Genomic DNA, 17526 nt, shown 5'->3' on the forward strand with positions numbered 1-17526 from the left:
TGAACCTGGAAACTTCTGGATACTGACAGAGAAGGCAGAGGAGATGGTACAAAGGCTGAGCCTACATTACCCGCCCCCACCTTCAGCACCTGGTACAAGCCCCTGACTCACCCTGGCTCCCAGGACACAGGAAATTCCCCAGGGCTGAGCCACCAGTGAGTCCTCCTAGCTCCCCCCTCTCAGCTCAGGGGAGCACAGCAAGCAGGAAGCTGCTCCCAGATGAGGCAAATACAGCCTTTGGTGGACTTTATTCCCTGAGCAGACAGTGGATTCACAGGTAGGCTACCTGAAGCAGCAAGTCAGGGGAGGGGCTGCAGCCTTTGAGAAGAACAGAGACGCTCCACCTCCACCCCAGAGGATCAGAGCTCACTAACACCACTTTCTAGAATGTACATCTGATTGTTGGTTCCACAGGAAAAAGTTCCAGAGCATCCCTCCCACCTCTACTGACCCAAAGCCTTCCACCCCTAGTTCTAGATCTCAGAAGCTACCAGATCACAGACTACAGCTATGAGGAGAAGAATCTAGAAGGTACCATCACTCCAATAACTATGAATTTGCTCCCTGGTCTTCTGTGCCTCTGCCCCACCCTGGAACCAGCACCCCAATCTGTCCCAACACCCTGGGCTGTGGCCTTTGCAAATGTTCTCCCCCACCCATCCCATGGCATACTCCCCCCCCCAACCGGAGTCACTTATACCCAACCCCCTGGTTCCAATTAGAAGCCACCACCCCCTCTAGAAACCTCCCCAGAAAGCAAACCTGGGGCACCTTCTGCATAATCTTTCCGCACCCAGGGTTACACCTACTCTAGCACTCGCTGCACGAGACTGTGACTAGTTTGAGGCCTCCGACCCTCGGCTATAAGTGACCTAAGGGCCGGGGCCTTAAGGATGATCTGGCAAATGAATGATGATGAACAAACTGGTGCCTGTACTGAGCTAAAAGTCAGGAGCATCGAGACCTGTTTGCCATCCATGCTCGCCCAGCAAGGAGCCCCTCAGGCACAGCGCTTTGTCACTGTGTGTCTCGGCTGCGGTGCTCACGTGAGCCTCCCGTTTTGCAGATGAGGGCACAGTGGCACCACTGGGGCCAGTCCTGCACTCTCCCTCCCTTCATGGGCAGCAAAAGGAGGGTTAATTCAGAGGATCCGCTGAGTGGAACTGAGCATCTCAGAGGAGAGCCCCTTGGGAAATGCAGCATTGCTGCCTTTTCCTCTCTCTTCAAAAGAGCCTTCAGAATTAACCCGCTAGGCCTGTCTACAGAACCAGCCAGCAGCCTAAGACCACGTCGTTTCAGCACAGAGGAAGACAAAGACCCATACTCTGCCCCCTAATCCTCAGTCCTGCAGGACTCTGGTGTCCTTCAAAGCACACTGCTTGTCGCAGTCAGGCACATTGCCTCTCTCCACCCCTCCCCCATCAGTCCCAGCTGGAACCATGGGACAGGGACTTATGGCCTAAGACTTTTCCCAGATCAGACCTGGGATCAGTTAGCCCCTAGAGGGATGCTAAATGGAAAAGGCCCAATTCCCAAGTGGATTTCGCAGCTGACCAGGTCACAGTGCCCCACAGCTACTGCCCCCCCCCCCCCCAAACACACACACACACTATCTGGGAGAGATTTATCTCTAAAGGGTTCCTTCTGAAGGCCACTCTTTTGGGACCCCATGGCAACATAAGCACACTTCAAGCTCAGAAACTAAAGTTTTTCTATCTGGAGAAACTTTCTCTGGTTAAACATAGCCAGCCATCTGCCTGCGAACCAAGTTCACATTTTCAAAGTAGTGCCCCTGCCCAAATCCTCCTGGGACTAAAACCAAGCAGAACAACTAAAATGTTCTAAGCACTATAGACATTAACAAGCCACTTATATCTCATAAAAACTCTGAGGTAGATACTACTATTATCTCCATTTTACAGATACAGAAACTGAGGTCACAGAAGTAGCATGTGATAGAGCCTAGATTTGAACTCATGCTCCAGTGTTCATGCTCTCCTACCTCCCTAATGGATTTCACACCAGCCAGGACCACAGGCAAAGGATTAGTCACAGCCCTGGATGCCATGGCTTTGCCTCTTGAAAGATCAGAGTTTTTAATGTAACATTCATTTACCCCACAAAGGCCTGTGGAGGTAAAGGGCTGAGTGTTAAGATTCCTTGCAGCTATAGCTTCTGCGACCATTTACCCTCCTGTTAGAACAACAAAATACAGATTCCAGGTCAAAGGATCGTAGGTCGTGGAGAAGGGAAAAAGCATGTGATCATGAGGTCAGACTGTAAATTCCTTGGAAAATGAGAAAAGCTGGGCAGTGACCAGGAGGCCCAGGATCACAGGCTCTCTCCTGGATAGCAGAACTGGAACAGAATGTAGAGACCCAGAAAGGGAGGAATGAAAAGCGAATGGGCAGTGAGAGCAAACAAGGCACAGCCCGGGTGGGGGCTGTGAGTAGACACCACTTGACAGTGATGTAAAAAAGACACCATACTCAATTTGAGTGCAATCTGGTCCTAAAAGCTTATTCCCAACCAGGACTATGTGTGTAGTTCAGACTCTCACAGAGAGAGTGAAAGCAGTTGCCCACATGCCCCTGGGCAGAGCCAACCTTCCCTTCCCGTCCACTGAGCATCACCTCATATTGTAAGATTCACTCCAAAGCCAAGATCAGAACTCAGGTCTTCAAACTCATCTTGGAAGATACTATCTGAAGAGATGTGGAAGCCTAGAGAAGGAGGCAACAGGCAGGCAGCAGCCAAACCCTCAAGCCAGATGCCCATGGCCACCCCATCCTAGGACACCACGTCTCCAATTCCCCTACCTGCTTCCCAGCCGTGACCTCTTCCATCTCTCAACATGAATCAATCCAGTCAATCATCAATCAGTAAATCAGTCTTCTAGAAAACTGTGTATTTCAAATCCCATGCCTATGAAGCCTTCTTTGACAAGGTCACCTAAGACCTTTCTTTCTTCTTTTTTTTTTTTTTTTTTTTCTGTGCCCTGACCGGGAATTGAACCTGCAACCTTCTGGTACACAGGACAATGCTCAACCAACTGAGCCACTCTGGACAGGCAGACCTTTCTTTTGGAAGGGCCCAAGAAGCTGCTCAGACATACACCTTTAAGAGCCCGGGGGCAGGAGAGAAAGGGAGATCTGGTTTCTTTAGTTTGCTTGTTTAAACTTTCTCTAAATCTAAATCCCAGCCACACCCTGTAAGGTCATCTACCTCCCTGCATATCCCCCAGGCAGGGGGCAGCAGGCCCCTAGGGCTCCCAGCACAGCTAACAGTGCAAGTCCTCACCCTTCTCCTCCCCACTGTGCCTCAGGTGCCATGCCCTCAATCTGATCCATACCTCTGCCTCCAAGAAGAAAATGACACCACCCAAAACCCACAATAGCCCCCCCTCCGTGTTCTGTCCTCAGGGTTCTTGTCACTGAGGCAGCAGGACACAGATCCCCCCAACCAACTTCTGAAAAAATGGTCTCACAGGGGCACCCACCTTCTGGAGAACCTCTGCTTCTCTGGTCCTAGGGAATCCCCAGGACTCAGCAGCATTCCCTGCCGGCCCTCCCTCCCCAGCCAGTGGGCTGAGAAGGCAGGAGAGAGGGAAAGGGTGCTTGCTGGCGAACCCTCTGAGTAGGTCAGTGCTCTGGACGCTCCCCAGAAAACATTTCAGATCAGGGAGGCTGGGTCCAGGTGCGGAGGAAGATGATGTCATCCTCTCTCACCCCACACCCAAGAAGTGGAAGCACGACACACCACACCTGCGTTGGAGGCAGGCAGGAAAAGAGGGAGGGGGTTCCCCCAAAGACAACTGCTCCAAAGTCCATGGACCAAAGTGGGGGAAAGGGAAGGAGTTCACCAGGTCAAGTCCTCCCTCAGGGACTGCAGACTGCCTTGTCTTTCAACTACATCCTAAAGGTTCATTCTCCAAACTCAAGAGGCCAGACAGCCTCTGACCTTCCCCAGGACTGCCCCCCAACTCCACTATCAAGATCTCCTCAGAGAAGGTATCAGAAAGAAGGAACAGAAAAAAGCCACAACTTTTCCAAACAACTCTTCCACCTTTTCCAGGGCAGAAGCAATGTGAACCTCCACAGAGACGTCAGCTGAGATCCTGCGTCACTCGTTGTGCTCTCGCCCGCAGCTCAGCACAGCCACACGCCAAGCTGCTCCCCAACTCTGCGCCCAGGAGAAGCCCTGCTCCTGCCGGGGCTCCTGCCAGCGTGTTCCCACTGCCCCCCACTCAGGCACCTCTCTCCACAGCCCTCCCTGGGCCAGCCGAGGATGGGCAGAGCTGAGTGAGGTCACACCAGCAGGAGGCCACCTTTCACGACAACCCCAGGCTTTCCCCAGGAGAACCCTAGAGCATCTGGCTCTCTGCCTTTTCACCAGCAATCTCCTCTCTCTGGCCCCTCCTCCCCTCTCCGGAGACTCAGGGGCCCTCAGCACCCTAAGAACAGATAAGGAAAGGCTCCCCAGGGAGTGAGTGTGGGCAATGTGACTGTCAGAGGCTGTGCAAACAGTGTGATCAGGGTTTCTGGGCCACCCAAACCCTGGCCAGCAGGCTCAAACTCCTTTTCCCTCGTGAATTTGGTTTCCCACCCCCAAGAACAGCAGGGGGCCACCAAGTGTGGCTGGGTCCTCAGAGCAGGACTGAAGCTGTGGGAAAGGAAAAGGATCCTGACTGCCAGTGGAGCCCTCTCCCGTGAATTCTGCAAGGAAGTCTGGGCCTAAAGACTGAAGTCCAGAAAACCCCCTTGGCCTGGCCTTGGAGGGAAAGGAAAGCCCCTGGCATCTTGTTTCTATGGGAAGATCACTGGCCCACACCTCACAGTTCCCACAAGTCCACAATCCCAACATTTGCCATGGCTCATGTTATTCCTTAAACCCGGAATGTGTCCCAGACCCTCCTTTCCCTACACAGATTTGGTCAAACTACCTCCTTCAGAAAGGCCTCCTCAACCATTTCCAACCCCTCCAAAACATACCCTACTGTAGACTGAATAATGCCCCCCCACCCCCCAGAATATCACATCCTAAGCCCTAGATTTAAGGAACCTGTGAATGTTACCTTGCATGGAAAAAGAGACTCTGCAGATGTGTTCAAGTTAAGGATCTTGGGATAGGGAGGTATTCCCAGGTTACCTGGGCGGGCCCCATGTAATCACAAGGGTCCATATGGGAGGGAGGCAGCAGAACCCAAAGTTGACGTAACAACAAAAGCAGAGACAGAGAGAAACAGATGGGATGATGCTACGTTGCTGGCTTTTCGGAAAGGGGCCACAAGTCAAAGGACCTAGGCAGCCTCAGGAAGCTAGAAAGGACAAGAAAAAAAATTCTCCCTTGGAGCTTCCAGAAGGAACACAGCCCTGGGGACCTAGGCTAACTTCTGACCTCCAGAACTGTAACATAATAAATGTTTAATCCACTGAGTTTATGGAGCTCCTTACAGCAGCCATAGGACAGTGTTACTAAACACTTCTTTAAATTCTAATGACCCTGAGTATGGCTTAAAACACTGGTCCTTGTGTGTCCATATATGCAAGCTTTTCTTCTGGACTAAACAATAAAACCTTCTTTCCCATATTCTCCCTTCACCCCCAGCAAGTAATGCACATTAGGTGCTCAATAAATGCCTGCTGGAAGGAATGCAGGATTATACCTGGAGCACCACTCTCCACTTCCTCAGTCAAATGAAAGATAAACAGTGGTCAAAGTCAAGACCAGAGCCAGTTCCTCCTAGACTAATGGGTTTCCATATTAGTCAGTGCTAGCAAATTTCCAGTCAGCCATCAGGCACCCAGGAGTGGTGACTGCACATTCACCCCACCAGGCCCATTTACCCCACCAGTCTGGGCCTACTTGGCCCCAGGCAAAGGAGGGCTAGAGCAGGGACACAGCTGTCTTGCCATGCCACGTATTAAATGACCAGCCACAAAAAACTGGGAGGAAGAAAATGGTAATGGGACTACTTTAGAGACTGGAGAAGAAACTGAAATAAGGTCCCTCTACAAATATGCCTGGAAAATCAGTTCAGCAAGAGGTTTCCCATAGACATGTACTAAAGGCAAATGAGAGCAATTACTGTTGATTAGAAATTGCTATTGCTCACAGCCAGGGTAGGTCAACTTGGTTCCCAGCACTACTTGTCATCAAGCAGGGAAATAACACAATGTCCCCAGAAGATGGAGTAGCCATATCCGGTGCTAGAAGTCACAGACAGATCCAATGTTCCCAGAGGTCCCACCCCTCTCATCTCTAGGTCAAAAAGGCTCACAGGACCACCGCTCCTTATCAGCAAAATTCAGGGGCCCAGCCCTGCCAATTAGGCATCTTATTGCCCCTTCCCCCACTGTAAGGGCTGCCTGATTTGAGACCTCTCGGCTGGGGTAGGGGTGAAGAGGAAACAGGAGCCACACCTTCAAGAGCTGCAGCATTTACTATTGCATCAGGTTCTCAGAGGGGAACCAAATGGGAACAGAAGGGCCCCATTAGGTCCCCTGCGTTCTCAGCAGAGGAAGAGAGAATACACAAGCATGTGTGTGCATGGGAGTCCACAGAGCCCAGAGGTTAAATGCGCTAAATGAATCCATAGGCCTTGGAGTCAAGCAGACCTAGCTTGAACCCCACCTGCTCCACTTTACCAGCTGTGTGTGGCCTTGAGTGAGTCACTTGATCTTGCTAAGCTTCAAGTTCCCCACCTGCAAAGTGAGCACAGCAATAATACCAAGCTCACTGACCTCCAAGGTTGAGATGATACAAGTAAAGCTATCTGTACATCTGACATACAGTAAGACACCCATTAATGGTAGCAATGACGACAATGATGGGTAAATTATCTGTTCCACAGGCAACCAGGACAAAAGATGTTTCTGATTTGTGCCGAAAATGTTGAACCACATCTCAAATGAATAATAAAGACATTTGTTAAACTCACTGAACCAACATGGCCCAACCCTCCCCACCAACCATCCATCATCTATGATCCCAACATCGATTCAGACCAAGCTCTTATAAGGAAAAATATAAAACAATTCAGCTGGAAAGGAAAACAGTCTAACATCCATGCCCAACAGAAGGTCAAACCAGAAGATGAAGTATAAATAATTCAGAGTCCTTCACTGTGTCAGGCAAGGCACATTCCTCAGGGTTCCACAGGGAGAGACGGCACATCCTGCTAGGAGTAGAGAGGAACAGAGCCATAGAGGATGACTGGCCTGAGCAGGAACAGAGTTTAAGGTAATGTGAGGTAGCAAAATCACAAATAAGTGATCAATAAAAACCATCCTTGACACTGGTCCTTGGGTTTTAAAGAAAAGACAAAACCAGCTCCAGGGTAGACATGTGGTAAGCCAGGACAGAAGACATAGACAAAGCTACTGGTAAAAGCCCTGGTGTTCACCCATTTTCTAAGCCCCAGGGAAGGTCAAACAGGGGAGAGCAGCAGAATGTGTATGACTGAGGCCAGGGTCTCCAGCCAGTACCGCTCAAAACCAGTCCTCGCTATGCTCCTGACTAGCTGGCTGTAAGAAGCCAGGCAGTGACTTCTGCCACAACGTCTGCCCTCTTTGCGGATAACACTACTGCCCTCCCTAAGTTGCGAGCTTCAGAACCCACTGGACGAGTATTTTTAAGCACCCTCTTTGCACAAAGGCATTGTGGCAGCCTTGTGGGAGACACAAAAATAAATCACACCCAGAACCCACTCCCCAGAGCTGGTGTTCCACCAGGAGAAAACAAGACAGCAAAAGAAGGTACAGAGTGAGCAATACGGGAATCCAAGGCTGCCTCCAGCTTGCGGCAATACTTCTGGGTATGATGCCTGCTGGGCCCTGGGGACACTGAAATAAATAAGACGTTGTCCCTGTCTTGGAGGAACTGAATTTTAGAAGGAAGAACAGCCCTGTAATAGGTGATCCACAAAGCAGTGACGTGCATGCTGGTACAGAAGTCTGAGTACAGAAACTGTTAGGGTAGATACTGCTACGGGGAGGAGGGGGACTTAAAGGAGGAGGGACATTTTAGTGGAGTCTTGAATGATCAGTCAGCTTTTGCCAGGTGAAGAGGTCTGGAGGCATGTGTGGCAAAGGCAGCAGCATGGGAAAGCTGAGTCCCCAAAGGACCTGGACCCCCCAAGGACCCGGGCAGCCAGCAGCAAGGGGCCAGGCCGGCAGGCAGGCCACGCACAGACCAAAGGCATCGGCAATGGCTTTACGGAAAAGGGCACACCCGAGCCAGGCCTGGAGGGACAAGTGCCGAGGCAGGGGGAGATGGGGCTCTGAGACGAGGTGTGAGAAACCGCCATGGGGGCTATGGCAGTAGGTGTCTGGAAAACCAGAGTGTTCAAGAACCCAGAGGCCCAAAAAGGTGCTGACTATTCAGACAGTTTCAAGGAGGAGAGAGAGACCTAGGGAGCACCTGCTAGAAAGCAGGAGACATCTTCCAACCCCTCTGAAGGGGAGAGAAACAAAGCTCCAAATAAATGGGAAGCTATGAAGCTACCTGGGAATCAAGTGCCTCTGAAAGCAGGGCAAGAACACCTACTCTAGAAAACAGACACAGCTTAACGGTAAGGGAATCTGCTTGAAATTTCAGGCCAGTGGCTCCCCCGAGGCTGGGGGAGGGGCCAGTGTATGCCTCACCACCTGAGGGATTGTCCCTTCCCCAAATTCTCACTTTCCCTCCTCAAGCAAGTTAGATTTAGGGGGCAAGGCTGCCAGCAGGACAGCTCCCCCAAAGGCAACTTCCTCTCCAATTCCAAACACCAACACCAGCTTCAAGCCTTTACAACAGCCCTGGCCTTCTCCATCCCTCAGGCACTACAGCAAGAGAAGAGCTCCAAGGAACACCCCTTCTTTGTCCTGGATGCTGACCTTGGGCCTGCTGCCTAACCCAGAGAAGTTAGGAGCACGGATTTCCAAGGCACACCTTATAGACTCACATACAAAGGTCAATTCTCCAAGGCAGCCAGCCCTTCAGACAGCAGGGCCTCCTGCACTTCCCCTCAGGGACGCCTGTCCCACAGAGCCCAGGGGGGCCCCTCTCCACCCCACAGCACCTGCCCTACCCCCACCTCCTCAGGTCCCTGCCTTTCCTTCTAAGGGCCTCACCAGGGAGGCCCAGAAAACTGATCCAACCAGTTCCCAAGTAGGAGGAGAGGAGCTTTCTCCCTCAGCTGAGAGGTTACACAGACAGAGGGCAGCTGTTACCAAACCCAAGGTTCTGGGGTGAGGGGGTGCACATGGCGTGGAGTGGCTTGGCCCCGACAGCAGAGTCCTGCTTCTGGAAAAGCAAGGCCTTGATTCAAGGTTGAAAGACATAACCAAGTCAGGATCTACCCCCAACCTTCCTGCTCCTGCGGCCCAGAGTTCCAGAAGTGGTGGGCACTGGCATGGTGAACTGCCCCAGTCTGGTGAGAACTGCCCCTGCCTGGCAGCATTCATTAAGGACAAGGGAGGGTTGGGGAGAACTTCCTTTCACCTGCTCCACCTGCCACTACCTGATTTATCTAATAACCACTCTCTGTGGATTCAGGGAAAAGGAAACTTCAGAAACAAGTGGGAGATTAACTGCTTTTCCCAGTGTGTGTGCGCCTCCGTGTGTGTGTGCGTGCATGCATGTGTACTTGTGCTGGGACACTTCAGGAAGGGCTCCTTCTCTAACCATTCAACTCTGAATGTCCTGAGATCAGAAGAACTTTCCGAAGTACCCTAGCAGAATCATTTGCAGTTACCTCCAAGAGGACACAGGAATGTTGCGCTGTTACCCAGACAAGATGGACACATCCACTAGAAGAAGCCAGGCAGGATAAAAAGGACCAGCTGTCTGCCCTACACCTGTACCTGTGAGGACCTCAGTTCCTGAACCCCCAAGGGAGAAACCTACCTTTTGCCCCAAAGCCTGTGGCTGGCCAGGTTTCATGGGAGGTTCTGGCAAGGCTTGAAGGCCTGGAGTTGACAGAGTCCCGGTCACACCCCACTCACACCCCTGGCCTAGCCCCAGATGGGTACCTACTGCTTTTCTCAAAAGGGCTCCCATCCGAGTACCACCGAGAGGGACGTGTGGGACCAGGGAGCTGCATTCTTCCGCACCGGCAGATGAGCAGTTAACAGGCTTGGGGCAAGCAGAGAGCTGCCACCAAGTGCCTGCGCCTCCTGCAAAACCTCTCCAATAAATGTCCTATTCAGAACCAGTTCTGCGTGTGGGTCATACTTTCTGCATTTCTGTCATTCCTGATTCCTGGGAGGCCCCTAACAGAGGAAATGCAGCTTCCCACTCCAATTCAGCAGGTCCCCACTGGGTGGGGATCCAGGCCAGAGCCAGGCAGGTGAGCACTGCACAGCTGTGGACAGGCAAATATCTCTAGCAATTTAAATACAGGGGACACTAACTGCAGGAAGTCAAGTGCTAAAGGCAGACGAACAAAGCCAGTTCATTCACCAGCACAATAATACTCCGTTTATAGGGCTCCTCCCCCACCCCAGGCCCTCAAAGCCTGAGGATATTAACCCTTCCACCCTTACCAACAGCCGGAGGCAGAAGGGAGGGGCAGGTGAGCACCAGGTATTATTATCTGTTTTTACAGATAGGAGAACTAAGGCACAAATGGCTTCCAAGATGCCAGACTGGCATAATATCAACTAGCATTTTATTTGGGTGTACCAGGCATTGTGCTAAACACATTCTCTATGCAATCTCCTCAAACAGCCCTGTGATCAAGAGCTATTTGCTCACCTACCCAGGACTGGACAGTGAGGTAAGAGGGAAATTCATTCCGATACCTGCTCCCTCAGGATGGAACAGAAAGGTGCTATCCTGCAGCCCCCTTGTGGGAATGCCCTCGGGCACCTTTGCCCTTCTACTAGTAACTTTGCTCAGAACAAGTTCCTACACTGTGGAGCAACCTCAGAAAGAGGCCAAAATGGAGTCACCCAGGAATTCATAACTTGCCCCACAAACAACTTATGTGGCCACATAAGACGACCCAGGACAATGGTCAGCCTTCATGCCCCACTTTTTGTCCTCCGACTTGAGATGTATGAAGGCCTCTGGTCTCTCTGGGAATGGGTTGAGGTGTGGAAGCAGCCGGGGGATTATCTGTGCACTGACTTGAGACCAGTTCAATAAAGTGTACACCTTAAAAAAAAAAAAAAAAAAGAAGATGGCCAGGAACACGCAAAGGCTGCCTTTCTCCACCTGTAAGCACTCACAGTGGGGCACTAATCTGTACAGTCTCAGCGAATAGCAGGCATCTTGTTTTCTGAGTGTCCTATCTACTTAACCCAATTACAGCCTCTTATAGGTAAGGAGGACCAGATCTTCCTGGGCTTTTTGTACCCCATTTTCCCCCAGGTCTTCCAGCATTCAAATTCCTAGTACTGATTTTCACAGCTGTGGAAACACAAGTCTATTTCTATACACTAGCAGTGAACAATCCAAAAATTAAATTAAGAAACAAAACAATCCCATTTATAATTGCAGCAAAACACATAAAATACTTTGGATTATATTTTTTTAAAGTATAAGATGTACTGAAAACCACAAAGTACTGTTAAAAGAAATTAAAGACCTGAATAAATGGAAGGACATCCCACGTTCATGGATAAGGATGCTTAACATTCTTAAATATGGCAATACTTGCCAAATTGGCCTACAGACTCAAAGTTCAGGTAGCATTTTTGTAGAAATTGACAAGCTGATCCTAAAATATGTATGGAAAAGCAAGGAACTGAGTACAGGCAAAACAATCTTGAAAAGATTTTTTGTTTCAAAGGGCACCACCAAGAAAATGAAAAGATATTAGACTTATTGTGGTCATTTTGCAGTGTATACAAAATACTGAGTCACTATCTTGTACACCTGAAACTAATATACAGTATAGTCCCCCCTTATCCAAGGGGGATACATTCCAGGACCCCCAGTGGATGCCTGAAACCACAGATAGTATTGAACCCTATATATACTATGCTTTTTCCTATACATACACACCTATGATAAAATTTAATTTCTATATTAGGCACAGTAAGAGATTAACAACAATAATAATAAAATAATTATAACAATATACTGCAATAAAAGTTATGTGAATATGGTCTCTCTCTCAAAAAAATCTTATTCTGCCCGGCCGGGAGTGGCTCAGTGGTTGAGCGTCGACCTAGGATCCAGGCGATCAAGGTTTGATTCCTGGTCAAGGGACGTGCCCGGGTTGCGGGCTTGATCCCCAGTCAGGGGCGTGCAGGAGGCAGCCGATTATGACTCTTTCATCATTGATGTTTCTATCTCTCTCTCTCTCCTTTCCTCTCTCTGTAATCAATAAAGATATATTTAAAATAAAAATCTTATTCTACTGTACTCATCTTTTACTTAAAAGCACTTGCCCTGGCCAGGTGGCTCGGCTGGCTGGAGCATTGTCCTGTACACCAAAAGGCTACAGGTTTGATTTCCAGTCAGGGCATATACCTAGGTTGTGGGTTTGATCCCCAGTGGGGGCGTGTATGGGAGGCAAGTGATCGATGTCTCTCTCTCACATCAATGTCTCTCTCTCTCTTTCTCTCTTTCCTCCCCCCCCTCTACAAATCAACAAAAAATATATCCTCAGGTGAGGATTAAAAAAAAGAAGAAAAGCATTTCATGGCTTCTCTCTGGTAGTTCCTCAAAAATTTAAACCTAGAGTTACCTATGACCCAGCAATACTACTCCTAGTTATATACCTAAGAGAATGGAAAACTTGTATCTACACAAAAAGTTGTACGCAACTGTTCACAGTAGCATTATTCATAATAGCACAAAAGTGGAAACAGCTCAAATGCCCATCAACTGATAAGTGGATAAACAAAATGTAGTATGCCCATACAATGGAATATTACTTGGTAATAAAAAAAAAATAACAAATAACATTCCACAACACAGACGACCCTTGAAATTATGCTAAGTTAAAGAAAATAGTCATAACAGAGTAAATATTGTATGAATTCATTTATGTGAAATGTCCAGAATAGCCAAATCCATAAAGATGGAAAATACATTAGTGGTTGCCTAGGGCTGGGGGATGGGGGAAATGGGAAGTGATTGCTAATGGGTTACAGGGTTTCTTTTGAAGCATGATAAAAAAAAAAAGTTGTGTGTTTTTCCCATTGATTTTTTAGAGTGGAAGGGAGGAAGGGAAGGAAAGAGAAAAAGAGAGAGAGAGAGAGAGAAAGAGAGAGAGAGAGAAACATCGATGTGAGAGAAACACATCGATTGGTTGCCTCCTGCATGTGCGCCCACTGGGGCCAGGGATTGAACATGCAACCCAGATATGTGCCGTTGACTGGAAATTGAACCTTTGGCCCTTCAGTTCGCAGGCCAATGCTGTAACCACTGAACCACATCAGCCAGGGCTAAAAAAAGTTTTAGATTAGATAGTGGTGATGGTTGCACAATTTTTGTGAATACACTAAACACCGCTGAACTATAGATACTTTACATAGGTGAATTTTAAATATGTAAAATGTATCTCAATAGTTATAAATCAATCAAATCTTACAAGTAACAAGTCAGCAAGAAAAGCATAGACTATTCAATAACTAATAGTGGGAAAACCAGCCATTCCTCTAGAAAAAAAATAAAATCAGTTCCATCTTATAAGGCTGAATGGTTCTCACCCTTGTCTGAACATAAATATCACCTGGGCTGTGTTTCATAACCACGCCTGAATCCCACCCCAAAATACTTTTATTTTATTGGCCAGATCTGAGGTAAGGCTCAGATATCAGTACATTTTTTAAAATATGGTTTTACTGATTTCAGAGAGAAGAAGGGAGAGTGAGAGTGAGACAGAAACATCAATGATGTGAGAGAGTCATTGATGGGCTGCCTCTTGTACGCCCCCTACTAGGGATCCAGCCAGAACCCCCAGCTCTGACTGGGAATCAAACTGTGACTACTGAGCCATATCAGCCAGGCTCAGTACATTTTTTAAAAGCTTCTCATGAGGTTTAACGTGTAACCAGGGTTGAGAACCAGTGTCATATTAGAAAAAAACAGCCCTGGCCAGTGTGGCTCAGTTGATTGAGCATTGTTCTGTGCACCAAAAGGTCATGGGTTCCATTCCCAGTCAAGGCACATACCCAGGTTTTGGGTTTGATCCCCAGTTGGGATTCATGTGGGAGGCAGCAATTGATGTTTGTTTCTCTCTCTCTCTCTAAAAAAATCAATAAAAACATATAGCCCGGCCAGGCTTGGCTCAGCAGTTGAGCATCAACCTAGGATCCAGGCGATCGGGGTTCAATTCCCGGTCAGGGCACATGCCCGGGTTGCAGGCTCAATTCCCAGTCGGGGGTATGCAGGAGGCAGCTGATCAATGACTCTCTCATCACTGATGTTTCTATCTCTCTCTCCCTCTCCTTTCCGCTCTCTGAAATCAATAAAGAGATATTAAAAAAATAAATAATAAATAAAAACATATATACCCACACATATACATTCCAGGTGAATTTAAAATGTAATTATGGGCCCTGGGCAGTTTTGCTCAGTGGTTAGAGGGTTGGCCCTTGGACTGAAGGGTCCGGGTTCGATTCTGACCAAGGGCGTGTACCTTTATTGCAGGCTCGATCTCCACCCCCCGGGGGAGCGTGTGGGAAGCAACCAATCAATGTGTCTCTCTCACATCGATGTTTCTCTCTCCCCCCGCCCCCCTTCCACTCTCTCTGAAAAAGCGATGGAAGAAATATCCTCTGGTGAGGATTAAAAAAAAAAAGTAAGTATGGGCCCAGCAGTCACAGATTTGATTCCAAGATAGGGAGCTCAATCCCCAATAGGGAGTGTGTAGGAGGCAGCCAATCAATGTTTCTTCCTCTGTGAAATCAATAAAAACGTATTTTTTTAAAAATATATAAGCATGGGAAGCAAAACTTAAATTTATAAAACAAAACATTAAAATATAGATTTATAAAATCAGAGTAGAAACAAAAAAAAATTTTTAAAGGAAGAAAAATAAATAAAAATCAAAGAGGGCATAGAGGAAATAAATGTCGAATAGAAAAAATAATTTTTTAAAAAAATCAGAGTAGGATTCTTGAACAAAACACAGAAAGTACAAACAAAAGATTAGCAAATCTGACATTAAAATTAAAACTTCCCTATAAAAAAGAATATTATTAAAGTTAAGACAATCAGAACTATATGTAATGAATATGATCTGCAAAAGATAGTTATTTAGCACATATATTTTAATTCCTAAAAATCAACAAAAAAAGACAATGACAACTAAAACTGAAAAGTACACAAGCACCTCTAACAGGTTGCAGGGTGGGGAGATGGTGAGCCAGGGGACAGGGTTGGGAAACTTTTCACTGTATTTCCTTTTGGGGTTTGAATCACGTGGATGTATTACGTGGTTTAAAAAAAAGTTTTTTAATGTGAAGGGCAAAGATTCACATAATAAACATGGTTGGCCAATAAACAGGAAAAATGCCCATCCCTTCCTGTAATCAAAGTGCTAATTTTAAAAGCCAATTTATAAAATAATTTTAAAATACCACTTCATATCTACTAGATCAAAAGACACAATCCAACTGTTAGTGAAATAGGAGCTCTCATCTTTCAGGTAAAAATATAAGTTGGTTAGGAATCATTTGGGGGTATTATTTGGTCAGCAGTATCTTAAAAAGCACATGACCCAGTAATCCCACTGCTGACATACATAGCAGAGAAGACTGGCACATGGCTGTTTAATTATTTATTTAGAGTGGTATGAAAATGGAACAACCTAAATGTCCATTAATAAGGGAACTGCGATGTAATTATACAATACATACCAATAGATACAGTTAAATGAATAAGCTAGATTTAAATATATCAACATGGATAAATCTAGACAATATTGTTGGATAGTAAATGCAAGTTCAAGAAGAATGCATTCAACATGACATATGTCAAATTTAAAACAACACAATATATAAATTACTTACAGATTACAGTAAAGAGTATAAAAACATGCATAGGGATGATAAACACCATATTCAGGAAAATGTTACTCCTGGGAAGGGAGGAAAGAGAATGGGATTAGGGAGAAAAACAAAGGAAGCTTCAAATGTATGTCACATTCTATCTCTATAATAAATGAGAGAAGTAAACATGATAAAATTACCATTTGCCAGATCTGGATGGTGGGAACATGGGGGTAGGGGTTCCTATATGGGGGTAGGGGTTCCAATGCAGGGGTGGCCCCCAGCACCCTGGTGACTGACTGGAACAGCCAACGCCAAGACTGCATAGCACAGCATCTTTCAGCAGCACCCAGAACCAAAACAAAGGAACAAAGCTCCTGGTGGAAAGAGGCCTGGAATTTTTGAAACTGCAGATCCTCCCTGTCATTTTCTGGCGTTGGAAAGTGCTGTGTGGCACCCAGGCAGGTGCTAAAACTGTAAATGTATTGAAAGCATTCTTGTTTCCACTGAGGCAAGTGAGTGCCCTTTGGGATAACTGGCAGTCTGCTTGGGTGGAGCTGATTTAAGGTGCACCCATCCTAGCTCTACTGTTAACACAGTAAAACCCAGACTCGCTGCAGAAAAAGCTGTCCAAAAAGCCACATTTTCAAGAAAGTGAGGGGTCTCAAAAGTCTGGGTCCTAGAGCTAAGAGCATGGACTCCAGGGTACTCAGAAGTTACCTCATCCCCAAGTCTTAGCTGAGTGATTCTGGACAAGTGACCAACCTTGTGAGTTTCCTTATCTGGAGATGGGGTACCACCACTTATTTTGCCTTTTTGAGAGAATTAGGGATATTACCTAAGTAACAACATTTTTTAAATGTTGATACTTACGCAATCTGATAGGAAATCTTTTAAAAATATGCAATCCACTTCCTTCCTAAACAGAGTCAAGGGAACATAATTTAAACTTTTCTTGAAGACTCAGGGTCACAATTACCAGCAAAACATCAACTACCTTTTTTAAAAAATTAAATTTATTAGGGTGACATTAGTTAATAGGATCGTGTAGCATAATATTCTCAAGGTCCATCCATGTCTTTGCACCAGTTATCAAAATGATGGTTTCCCACAAGGGCCAAGGTGTGCCAAGCCATTCCCCCTTAAATAAATGACTCTCAACTCTCACGCTGGTACTCCTGGCTTTTCATAGCCTTCTGATCTCCATCCACTCTTACAGACAACTCTCAGTTGCACTATGGTCATTTTTCCTCTCAATGCCAGTCTCTTTACAATCTTCCTTGCTGCTCCTTTCAGTTGTAGGCTTGGAAATAGAAATGACACAGCTTATATATAAAAGTTAAACAGAGTCTGAGGGGGCTGGTGTGAGGAAAAATGTAGGAACTCGAGTCCTGGCTGATCTGAGACCTACTTGGCCTTATGCAGATAAGTATGGGTGCTGGGTGGCCAAGTCCTGAATAAAGTAGGAGAGATGTTATGCAATTTTATGGGACATATTATGGGATGAACGATATTCAAGACTATAAGCACACCCTGCAGTCCACTTGGGTCACTGGGAGGACTGGTCCCAAAGACCCCTTTCACTTTTCCAGCC

General features: G+C 47.0%; 1 protein-coding gene across 1 annotated transcript in view; it reads right to left on the bottom strand.

Annotated features, from left to right (window-relative positions):
- The window catches only part of PLEKHG3 (pleckstrin homology and RhoGEF domain containing G3), a 28498-nt gene extending 17817 nt beyond the window's left edge, over nt 1-10681 (bottom strand). The window contains exon 1 of the mRNA XM_087819866.1: nt 9889-10681. Within this exon, the coding sequence (XP_087675992.1) occupies nt 9889-10041 (153 nt within the window). The 5' untranslated portion in view covers nt 10042-10681. The remainder of the gene's footprint in view (nt 1-9888) is intronic.
- Between the last annotated feature and the right edge of the window lie 6845 nt (nt 10682-17526).

The sequence above is a fragment of the Miniopterus natalensis genome, chromosome 1, assembly GCF_054644295.1.
Source record: "Miniopterus natalensis isolate mMinNat1 chromosome 1, mMinNat1.hap1, whole genome shotgun sequence".
NCBI classification, from domain to species: Eukaryota; Metazoa; Chordata; class Mammalia; order Chiroptera; family Miniopteridae; genus Miniopterus; species Miniopterus natalensis.